At 53.4% G+C, this 11,832-nt stretch overlaps 1 protein-coding gene across 1 annotated transcript; it reads left to right on the plus strand.

Moving 5' to 3' along the window:
- Positions 1-2,178: 2,178 nt before the first annotated feature.
- On the plus strand, positions 2,179-10,980 carry SALL2 (spalt like transcription factor 2). Its single transcript, XM_066627779.1, has 4 exons — positions 2,179-2,313; positions 4,831-7,145; positions 8,879-9,338; positions 10,684-10,980. Exons 1-3 carry the CDS (start codon positions 2,232-2,234, stop codon positions 9,311-9,313), a joined length of 2,832 nt encoding a protein of 943 aa, XP_066483876.1. The 5' UTR covers positions 2,179-2,231; the 3' UTR covers positions 9,314-9,338; positions 10,684-10,980.
- Positions 10,981-11,832: the final 852 nt, after the last annotated feature.

Raw genomic sequence — 11,832 nt, forward strand, 5'->3', positions numbered from 1 at the left:
ACTCTCACATAACACCAGAACCAGGGGACATTTACTAAAATTGAGTGTTGGGAGGGTTAGGACAGATAAAAGAAAATATTTCTTTACTCAGCGTGTGGTTGGTCTGTGGAACTCCTTGCCGCAGGATGTGGTGATGGCATCTGGCCTGGATGCCTTTAAAAGGGGATTGGGAAAGTTTCTGGAGGAAAAATCCATTATGGGTTACAGGCCATGATGCGTATGCGCAACCTCCTGATTTTAGAAATGGGCTATGTCAGAATGCCAGATGCAAGGGAGGGCACCAGGATGAGGTCTCATGTTATCTGGTGTGCTCCCTGGGGCATTTGGTGGGCTGCTGTGAGATACAGGAAGCTGGACTAGATGGGCCTATGGCCTGATCCAGTGGGGCTGTTCTTATGGGTTTCCCAGTGCCACCCTTCTAGCAGTGCCGCTTCTGCCAACGCTCTGGGAGGGAGAGATGGAAGAAGGCCTCAGAAGGCAAGGAACACTATAGGGTAAAGGGCTAACCAACAGGGGTGAGAGACCAAGAGCCCATTCCTGAGCTCAGCACTTCGGCTTTCCACTGGAGCGCACTGTCGCAGACGTGCCGTAAGGCACGTCTGAGAGGCTTACCGCCGAACGAAGTGCTTAATTCTGGCCATCATCTGCTTAATGACATCACTTCCTGCTTAATGTTGTTGCTTCGGGCCCTTAGCAGGCACCATGAATGCTATTTGGCTGACTATGAATTGAGCTTAACACCCCTGGTGTAGAGGATACTAGGCTAAATGCAACCAGTGACTTTGATATAACAAACTCACTATTCTAGGTTGGGTGCATGAAGTTTGCAGTCTTATGTATCTTATGTTGAGGGTTTGATTTTTTTAAAAATTACATTTTGTTGCAAATGTAGTGCTTTTGATTTTGGTGTTTGTAAAGAGAAATCGAATTATATTCTACTGGGGTCATGTTGTTTTGTGACTAATGGCCCAATCATAATTCCAGGATTGCAGCCCTCCTAGTGCACCATGGATTTGCAGCAGTTCTATGGAACTGCTGGGACTTGCTTGAAAGAACTGCATCAGATTCTCAGCAGTTCTACAGAAGTGAATAGGACTTGCTTCCAAGGCCTGCCTCAGATACTCAGCAGTCCCATTGAACTGAATGGACGCTTTCAAGGACCACAGCCCTTTGAGCAATGCGGATTTTCAGCAGTCCCACTGAACTGAATGGGACTTACTTCCAAAGACTGCAGCCCTCTGAGCACCATAGATTCTTAGCAGTTCCATTGAACTGAATGGGACTTGCTTGAGAGAACTGCATCAGATTCCCAGCAGTTCCATTGAACTGAATGGGGCTTGCTTGCAAGGGCTGCATCAGATTCCCAGCAGTTTCATTGAACTGAATGGGGCTTGCTTGCAAGGGCTGCATCAGATTCCCAGCAGTCCCATTGAACTGAATGGGGCTTGCTTTCAAGGGCTGCATCAGATTCTCAGCAGTTCCATAGAACTGAATAGGACTTGCTTGCAAGGACCACATCAGATTCTCAGCAGTTCCATAGAACTCAGTGGGGCTTGCTTTCAAGGACTACAGCCCTCTGAGCACCATAGATTCTCAGCAGTTCCATTTACCTGAATGGGACTTGCTTGAAAGAACTGCATCAGATTCTCAGCAGTTCCATGGAACGGAATAGGACTTGCTTTCAAGGACTGCAGCCCTTTGAGCAATGCAGATTCTCAGCAGTCCCATTGGCCTGAATGGGACTTGCTTCCACGGATTGCAGCCCTCCCAGTGCACCATGGATTCCCAGCAGTCCCATTGAACGGAATGGGACTTGCCTTCAAGGACTGCAGCCCTCTGAGCAATGGACTGAATGGGACTGGCTTCCAAGGCTGCAGGCCTCCCGTGGATTCCCAGCAGTCCCATAGAACTGAACGGGGCTTGCTTGCAAGCGCTGCACCCTCCAGAGCAGCGCGCAGCCCTTGGAGCGAGCCCCAGGCCGCGCCCGGCATCCCGCGGAGGAGGCAGAGCGAGCGGGCGGGCGGGCCCCGCGCATCCTTCCAGCGCGCCGCCCGCCAGGTGCGCTCCTTGGCCGGGCGCACGGGGGCGCAGCGCTGGCCGCGCGAAGCAGCCGCCCTCCCGACACCAGAGGTCCCTGCAGCCGCAGCCGGGTGGGAGCCGCTCTCGGCGGCCCGTCGCTCGTCCGGCCGCGTCCTGCTCCATCCTTCGGGAGCGGAGGCTGCTCGGCCGCGATGAGCAGCCCCCGGGGGAGCGGGCAGGCGCCGGAGAGCGAGTGCGCGGGAGCCGCCGGAGGCGCCATGGGGGAGCCCGCAGGTGGGGTCCTCGCCCAGGCCCCAGGCTGGCCGCGGGCGGAGGGAGGAGGGGGCGGCCCGATCCTGCCCCGGCCTCCGGCGGAGGGGCCTCCTGGGAGCGGGGAGGGGGACCCCAGAGTCGCCCCTCCTCCCATTCACACGTTCCCCCTGCACGCAGGCATCCCGCGACCCCTCTCCCCCATCCCGTGCCCGCAGCTCGGCGCTCGCCATCCGGACTCCTGCTGCAGCCCACAGACTCCTTCCAGCCAGCCCCATTGTCTGGTCCACTCAGCCATCCAAGTGCATGATGCACCCCCATGGATGGATGGGCCACCGGAATATGGGGGAGGCTGGCCTGATGGATGGGGCTCCTCCCCCTAGGAGGAAGGATGTGTGAATGTGCACCTGTGTGTGTGTGCAGAGGTGGGCTGGTGAGTCAGATTTGTTTGGGTCAGCTAGGTTTGCCAGAGGCTTTTCCAGGTATACTGGAACATCAATGAAACTTGGCCCATTGAACTCCACATTGGCCCTGGGAGGAAGGATGTGTGACTGTGCGCTTGTGATGTGTGAATGTGCACCTGTGTGTGTGGGCTGGTGGGTCAGATTTGCACAGCTAGGTTTGCCGGAGGCAGTGTGAACGCTGGAACATCAATGCCGCTTCGCCCATTGGCCCATTGAGCTCCACATTGGCCACTGTGGCTGACAGCATGACCCCAGGATTTCAGACGGGGTGGGGGCCTTTCTTTCTTAGTCCCACCTAGAGATATGCCCTACACTGTTGTGCTGGGAGGAATCTTCCCTTTGCTTTCCATGGCAGGGTGTCCAGTTCTTTGGTGTGCCTCACCTGTGTTGGTTCAGAGTTGAACCTTTGCCCTTTTCCAAGACTGCATGTGTAGGAAGGAGTTCTTTGTAGCAGTGGGGGATGAGAACATCTTGCTTGCTTAAATGTCATTTCTGCCCAACGTTGCATAGACGCATCAGGGATCAAATGTGTACATCTGTGGGCAGGGCAGAAATGGGTTAAATGGAAGGGCTTTTGCGATATTACTTACAAAAAGCATTTTTTTTTGCATGCATGCAGATCAATTCCATCAACAGGGAGGTGTGATTTGGGATGGGTAGACAGACCTGAGAGGGTGTGCCATTTCCACTCACATGGTGATGTGGCAGCCCACCCTCTCGGAATTGGAAATGGAAGAGGGGCATGGAGAGAGGTGTGGGAGAGAGGAGAGTGGAGGCCTAGATGTTCCAGAGATCAGTGATTTTCAACATTTTTCTTCTCATGGCACACCAGCCTCTTTGATCTTCTGTATGGTCTTCGCCTCTTGTGATGTCATTTCTGACTTCTGGGAAACTTGTCCGGGTTCTGTGGCTCTGTTTCTAGGGCAACTATCTGTAGTAATGGATTGTCTGTCCCTTTTCTGCCAGCAGAGGAAAAGAAAAAAAAAAACAACACAATTCATTACTACAGGCAGTTGCCCTAGAATCAAAGCCTCAGAACCTGGAAGATGCTTCAGGTTTTCAACCGCTGGGCTCCAAACTTTCACGGCACAGCTGCAGACCTTTTGTGGCACACCAGTGTGCCACGGCATACCAGTTGAAAATCACTGCTCTAGATCCTCCCCCCTTCCAATTCCAATCCAAGAAATGGTGATAGGAGAGGGAGAAGCAGTGGAGGCGAGTGGGTGGATGGGGGTGTGAACCCAGCACCAATTGCCTACCTGAGGTGACTACCTCAACTGGTAGTCAAATGGGCCGGCCCCAGTGATAGAGCTCATGCTGTACGTTCAGAAGTTCTGAGCTTCAGTCCCTGGCATTACCACTTGAAAAGCTGTCAGGTAGCAAGGTTGCTGTCTTAGAGTTGCTGCCATCAACCAGAGTTGAGAATCCTGGTTAGGGTGGTCTGACCTGATACCAGGCAGCTTCCTATGTGCTTGCAAGGATGCTAAGGTCTCATGGTGGCCCTTGGCAGTTTAGAATGAGGGGGGTCCATAGGAGAATTTTAGGGCAGCTCTCATTAACCATACATAAACATGGCTATTTTAGGACATTTCAAACCTGCTTTCTTTCCATCATGGAACCCTGATGGTTATCTGGGGTTCACAGGCAGTCACCCTCCAGGCACTAACCAGTTAGAGACGAAGGCATCGTGTGGCTGGCAACCTCCACTGTCAGAAAAAACTGTGTACCTCTGAATACCGGGGGTGGGGCAGGTGGGGGAAGGGGAACGGGGTGACCCGTAGCCTGCATGTTCTGCTTGTGGTCTTCATGGGAGGGGGGATCCAGCTGGCCACTGTGAGAAGCAAGATGCTACTGGAGTAAATGGCTCTTTGGTTTGATCCAGCAGGGCTCCTGCCGGAGAGCTGATACACATCCTCAAAAGTGTGTGTGTCACCAGTTTGCTTCTGAACTGCAGCGGGTGTTCTGTAGGTCTTCTCTGTTGGAACAAGGACCCCTGCCGGAGTCGGCTTGGCCTTAGGCACCTCCTCTCTCGATCTGGAATAACCCCTTCCCTTTCTCTCTCCCTCCCCTTCCCCAGGAGACACCGGCGACGAGTCCGCCCCCTTATCCTGCCCCGCCTGCCGCACCAGCTTCAAGAATCCCTCCCAGCTATCTGCTCATGTGGATTCTTGCTGCCCAGAGCGACCCAGCTGCTCATCTACTGCAACCACGACCACTGCTGGCCAAGACAACTCTGGCTCCTCCTCCTCCTCTTCCTCATCTACCCTGGAGGTCCGCCCAGAAAGTCCTCCCAGCATGGATGTGGAGTCAGGACCCCTGCCTGCTGAGCCAGCCTCCAATCCGCCTCCCCCACTGCCACCTCCCCCGCTGCCTCCCCCCACCGCCATCCCTGCAGGGCATCTCAACATTCCTCTCATCCTGGAAGAGCTCCGGGTCTTGCAGCAGCGTCAGCTTCACCAAATGCAGATGACAGAACAGATCTGCCGCCAAGTGCTGCTCTTGGGCTCCCTGGGACAGGTGGGTTCCCCGGCACCCTCTACGGAGCCCTCCCTGGGAACGTCCCTCCCACCCAAGCCTCCCTTGCCTGTCTTTTCAATCAAAACGGAACCAGGCAGGACCCAGGCATCCAGTTCCCCTGAAATACCGAAGCCCACTTTCTTTCACCTCTATCACCCGTTCCCTGGCGGTGCTAGAGTCCCCAAAGCCGAGCAGCTGCTGGCCCCGGCCTTCCCCACTGCCACAGGCCTCCTGGCCGCTCAGTGCTTGGGTGCCGCCCGAGGCCTGGAGCAGGCCACCTCTCCAGGGCTGCTGCGGCAGAAGAACGGGAGCGGAGGCGAAACCAGCTTGGAAGAGAAGCCAGGCGGGCGCCACAAGTGCCGCTTCTGTGGCAAAGTCTTCGGCAGCGACAGTGCCCTCCAGATCCACCTGCGCTCGCACACCGGGGAGCGCCCCTATAAGTGCAACATCTGCGGCAACCGCTTCACCACCCGTGGGAACCTGAAGGTGCACTTCCACCGTCACCGGGAGAAGTATCCTCATGTCCAGATGAACCCCCACCCTGTCCCGGAGCACCTCGATTATGTGCTCACCACATCGGGGCTACCCTACGGCATGTCGGTGCCACCTGAGAAGGCGGAGCCTGGTGAGGAGACCACTGCTCCACCCCCTGCTGAGCGCAAGGCCCTTAGCGCGACCGAGAGCCTGACGCTGCTCTCCGGAGCCTCCCCATCAGCAGCTGCCCAAGCCTTGCCAAGTTTCAACAAATTGGTCCTGATGAAGGCGGTCGAAGCCAAGGGGAAAGGGGATGAGAATACCCCGCCGGAAAGGGAGGCGGAAGGCGCCCGGCTCCAACTAGGGAAATTGGTGGGGTCATTGCCCAGTTGGGCCTTGCTGGCCAACCACTTCAAAGCAGGCACCGCAGTGGGGCCTTTCCCCTACGTGCTGGAGGCGTCGCCCTCTGAGACCTCCAAACTGCAGCAGCTGGTGGAGAAGATTGATCGCCAGGGGTCTCCGTCCTCTTCTTCCTGTGCCGCTCCTGTCACCAGCTCCCAAGCTGCGGCTGGCTCGTCCTCAGCATCCTCCTCCCCGCCGACTTCCTCCGGGCCCAACCAGTGTGTCATTTGCTTACGGGTCCTGAGCTGCCCCCGGGCGCTGCAGCTCCACTATGGGCAGCACGGAGGGGAGAGGCCTTTCAAGTGCAAGGTGTGTGGACGTGCCTTTTCCACCCGGGGGAACCTGCGGGCCCACTTTGTGGGCCACAAAACCAGCTCGGCAGCCCGAGCCCAAAACTCTTGTCCCATCTGCCAGAAGAAGTTCACCAATGCTGTCAGCCTACAGCAGCATGTCCGCATGCACCTGGGAGGGCAGATCCCCAATGGGGCGCTTCTCCCTGAGCCCCCCACCCCTGAGGGAACCACCCCAGGAGACAGAGAGAAGCAGCAACAGCAGCCTCCTCCACAGGATGAAGAACTATCAGAAGAAGATGAGGAAGAACCCACTGATGAGGACTCTCTGCAGAGTGGTGGGGAGAAGGCAGAGGGACCCTCCAGCCCGGAACAAGAAGCTCTGGGTCCTGCCAAGGAAGGAGAGGAAGTGGGGCAGGCAGAAGATGAAGAAGGAGGCACCGGGGCCACTTCACCTTCCCGGGCTAGAAGTCCTCAGCACTCCACGCTGGAAGGGGAAGAGAAGGCAGAGATGGAAGAAGGAGAAGGAACTCCACAGGAAGAGGAGGAGGAACAGGAGAAGGAGAAGGGAGCAGGAGGGGAAGGCCCTTCCGAGAAGCAGCAGGGCAGCCAAGTCAAAGAGGGGCCGACGCTGGTTTGTGGGATTTGCAAGCAGGCTTTCCCTGACCGAGCTGCTCTGCGTAAACATGCACTGACGGCTCACCACCAGGTAAGAGAGACCCCTTTGTGCTTTCCCCCAGGTCTTTATTGGCACAGGAAGCAGACTCTGTCCCCCTCTAGAGGCAAGTCTGGGAAACACAAGACGCCCTTCAGGGAAGTGCATTTTCACTGTCTAAACCCGTGCCAGGCATTCTGGGGTGTCTGGATTTCTGTTCTGTTTGGGAGAGAACGCTGGCCACATAAAGATGATGGGTCTGTCTTTGTGGCAGGGGATTGCTGGGCAGCCTTAAAATGATGGCCCTTCTGTCCCACTAGGATGGTTCTACTGTGGCACACAGACTGGTGACACCTGGTCTCTATCTTGTGCTGTTTGCTGGCTCATCCGTAAGCCTGAGTCATTGTGCAGCATCTGCAGGTTGCTAGTCCACAAAGAGGCACTGGGGCTTGCTGTCCCTCCTGGAGATGGTTTATGAAGCACAATACATTGTGCATTGACTCTCTCTAGAAGTTGATTCTGATTACTTTGAACATTCCCAGATTGTAGTCTAGCGAGGATGACTGCAAGGTTACCGACATGTCATGGGCACGTTTATGTCAAGGACACAAACGTTCATGTCTCCTGAGGTGACAATAAGGCTGTTATACAATTGAACTGATTTAACTGTCATGGTTTCCCTTATTATTATTATTATTATTATTATTATTATTATTATTATTATTATTATTATTAAAGCTTTCTAAGTGAATTGAAGTCTTCTAATTAAGGATTCTGAACACCCTTGCAGAAAGCTACTGCCACTAAGGGTGCAATCCTAAGTGCGCCCTGGTCTGGCACAAGTCCCTTGCAATGGCCCAGGAGGGCTGCAAATGTGCTGTAAAGCACGTTTGTGCCTCCCTCCAAATAAGCCACGCTGGCGCATGGAGGTGCACCGGCCCACGGAGGCCAGATCCAGCCTCCACGGCAGCAGGTGAGTTCTCACCAGCCAAGGTTGGCTGGCGCAGGGGTCTGGAGAGGGCAGGTGGAGGGCGAGGAGGAAGCATTTCAGGGCGGGAGAAGTACAGGCGGCTGGTGGGCCCATGGGCGGGTGGGCAGGGAGCAAGAGGCAGGGCCAGGACCTGGAAATTATGCCATATCCTAGCCCTGGGCAGTGCGGGGCAGTTCCTAACTGCTCCGTTCTGCTCGGATCTCCACCACCTTGTCAGGTGGCACAGATCTGAGTAGACCCATTGGGGTCACTGCAATTCTCCCCTTTGTAAGGGGAAAAGTTTCCCCTTGCCTCGGGCCGAGCCTCAACCAGCCCCAAACTTGCTCCGGTTATAGCACCGGCCTGCTGGCCTACCTGTTCCTGCACAAGTTAGGAATGTGCTGTAAGGCTGCAGCCCTATCACCACTTACCTGGGAGTAAACCCCATTGACTATCATCATAATAATAAACTTTATTTATATCCCGCCCTTCTCCCTAAAGGGACCCATCATAGAACTTCTAAGTAGACATGCATAGGATTGGGCATTGCAAGAGGAATGTTTTTATGAAGAGATGTCCTTGAAAATTCAAATATATCTAACTGTACAGGCACTATAAATGGAAGCATCCTCCTTTTCTTTCCTGGGAATTCTAGTCCTGCCAAGAGTTTAAGTATCCTCAGAACCCTTGCAGGACTACAATTCCCAGTCGTCTCTGAGGAAAGCAATAAACCTACCTTCCATTTGCCCTCATGTCAGTTGCATGATCCATCAGCAACTTGTCACCTGTGGGTTTCTGTCTTTTTCCATTTCAAAAGATTAATCTGGGTGGCCACATGTGGAGCAGCAACAACCCAGCACGACGTGGACGGCGCCTGCCTCTCGAAGGTTCTGTGCCTGTGCTCTCGGGCGGCCAGGTGAAGCTGCAGGACTTCCTGGGACGTGACATACCAGCCCAGCTTGTGGGAGTGGGCCCCCTCTCGTTCTGGAACCAGTACACAGCCTTCCTCTCTGGAGGCCTGCCAACCAAGCCGGCCCATGGCACCGCTGCTCCTGCTTCAACTTCCACCTCTTCCTCTGCATCCAGCATGGGCACACAAGGCCTCTTTGGGTCAGGCAACACACCTGGGAAGGTAGCCCCCAACGAGGCCAAGGAGAAACCAGCTGTGGGATCTCTCCTGCTACTTCCTCCTCCATCTCCAGCCCCGGCTCCAGAGGTGGTACCTGAGAGCCAAGGGAAGGGGGAGAAGTAGATCAATCTGAATGTAGCCCCATCAGGTAAGGGAGCCAGGAAGGGCTTGAACATTTTCATTGTACTGTTTCAAATTCCGCCACCGGAAAGCCCAAATTACAAGGCTGGACTAAATAGTGCAAATTGGATGTGCGTTTGAAGAAATCTTAGGGGAGGCACCCAGTTAAAAGAGTTGATTAAGCCATTTCTGCCCAACGTTGGATATATGCAACAGGAATAAAATGTGTACACCTGTGGGCTGGGCAGAAATAGGTTAATCAAATGGGTTCAACTGCAGAGGCCAACCATCCCAGGCTTGTTGGTGTCTCAAAACCCCACTGGGTAGAGGGGCTGGAGACAGAACAGTGAGAATCTGGGCTCTCCAGCGGGACCAAGAGGTGAACATTGCAAGGTGGATCACACCACTGTTGGTGAGACACAAGGGTGCCTCCCTCACAGTGCCAAATCCTTGTGAGATCAACCATGTACAATTACTAACTGTAAAAAAAAAAAAAGGACATTGATTAATCTTTTTTTTTTAAAATGTTCGATCTCTAACCAATCAAAGGTTAATGCATATACAACCTTGTGCTCCTTGGATTATTACTTTTAAATTTATTAATTATTAAAAAGTATTACTTTAAGCCAGGCTCGTCGGTCCCAGGGTAGGAACGGCCATCATATTACCTCAGAATGCCAGTTGCAAGGGAGGGCACCAGGATGCAGTGGTGGACCTCCCACACCATGGGGCAAAGGTCCATGACGGCGCCCCCCCCATCGGATGCCGCCATCCCCCCCCACTTACCTGGAATACACAGAGCTTCGCGCAACTCCAGAATGTGTTAGGGAAGCCTCTTGAAGCTTCCCCGATGCTTTAAATTGTTATTCCAGAAAACCAGAAGCACTGCTTCTGACCACATCAGGAGCCTCAGAGAGGCTTCCGTACGGTCCTAGAGGCACGCAAGTCTCCATACCTGGGACATTTGCCCCTTTGATTTAATGGCAGGTCCGCCACTGCTAGGATGCAGGTCCCTTGTTGTCTTGTGTGCCCCCTAAGGCATCTGGTGGGCCACTATGAGATACAGGAAGTTGGACTAGATGGGCCTTTGGTCTGATGCAGCGGGGCTCTTCTCATGTTCTTACATTAGACTTACTTAGGAAGCTTGGTAGCCAACTCTCTGGCCAGCAAAGCTTCTACAGCAGCAATGCCTCCCTGTTCTTGCTTCACTCACAGAAGGGCTCTGGTTTGGGGGGGCCGTTGTAAAAGTGTTTTGGGGATGAATAGTCAAGGTAGATGCTGCGATTCGCAGGGGGCTGTGGCAGAAGGCATGTAAGAAAATCATTCCAGCTCACCCTGTTGAATTATTTTCTCTCTCTTCCCACCTCTCTCAGGGGAAACCATTCCAGTGACACCACACGGTGGAGGGAATAAGCCCACACGGGGTCCGGCTGCAGAAGTGGCTGAGGTCTAATCTTAGCAGCATTTTTAGTCTTTTATTTTAACATAGCTTGGATATCTGTTGGCCAGAAGGCAGCATCCCGGCCTGGGATAGAGGAACGCCGCAACCACCCCATAGCCTTGAGCGCAGAAGTGGCTCCCCTCTAGTGTAGGGCAGAATGCCAGACGGCACAGCCAAGCACAGAGAGGACACCTTGAATTCCCCCAATAAAACTCATTTGGCAGAATAATCCAGTCTTTGACTCTTATTTCTAATATGGGAAGGAGGGGTGGTGTGGCTTACAACCTGGTGGGACCCCCTAGCACAAGGGGAACGAAATTGGGGGGTGGGGTGAGACATGCCCTTCTACTCCATCGCCCTCTTCCTGTTCCAGTGCACGGACTGGGAGGAACAGAGGCTGGCACATCAGGGGGGGAAGCAGCATTTGGTATGTTGACTTAGGAGGTCTTGAGATAACACTGTCCCCGGTCAACCACTGTCCTGATTTTTGCTTGCTGTGGATGCTTTTTTTTGACACTTAAATTTTTTTTTGACACTTAAATTTCTCAGTTTTCATTCTCCAGATTTCAGCTCCACCGTGCCCCAGTGTCTCTAGAAATTACATGCCTTCCCTACTCAGAGACAACGGAAAGACTAATTTATTTTGGCATGGGTTTTCAGAGCCTATTCTGCCATAAATTACTGTAGGCGTTCACGAAGGTGTCACGGCACTCTTGGTTTCGCTACTATAGACTCACAAACTTAGCCTTCTGGAAGTTTTAAACCATTCAGAGATGCGTCTCTTCTCTTGCGCACCTCCATGTAAGTTCATGAATCTGTGGCAACATTTCATGAAGTACATAAGTTTAAACTTCTGGACAATTACATTTCTCAAGTATGTTTTCTACTTAGCCCCCTGTGTGGCTTATAAATAGAGAGGTTCTTAAATATTTTTATTTTTTTGCAGATTTCAGTTTTTATCCCATGGAGGAAAACTGCAGAAAGCTGTGTTATGTGTTTTTATTCCAAGGGTGCATTTTTATAAATTATAATTGCTTTAAAAGCATGCTAGGTAGGTGATATAGGTGGTATAGTGTCAACA

The sequence above is a fragment of the Tiliqua scincoides genome, chromosome 5 (assembly GCF_035046505.1).
Source record: "Tiliqua scincoides isolate rTilSci1 chromosome 5, rTilSci1.hap2, whole genome shotgun sequence".
NCBI classification, from domain to species: Eukaryota; Metazoa; Chordata; class Lepidosauria; order Squamata; family Scincidae; genus Tiliqua; species Tiliqua scincoides.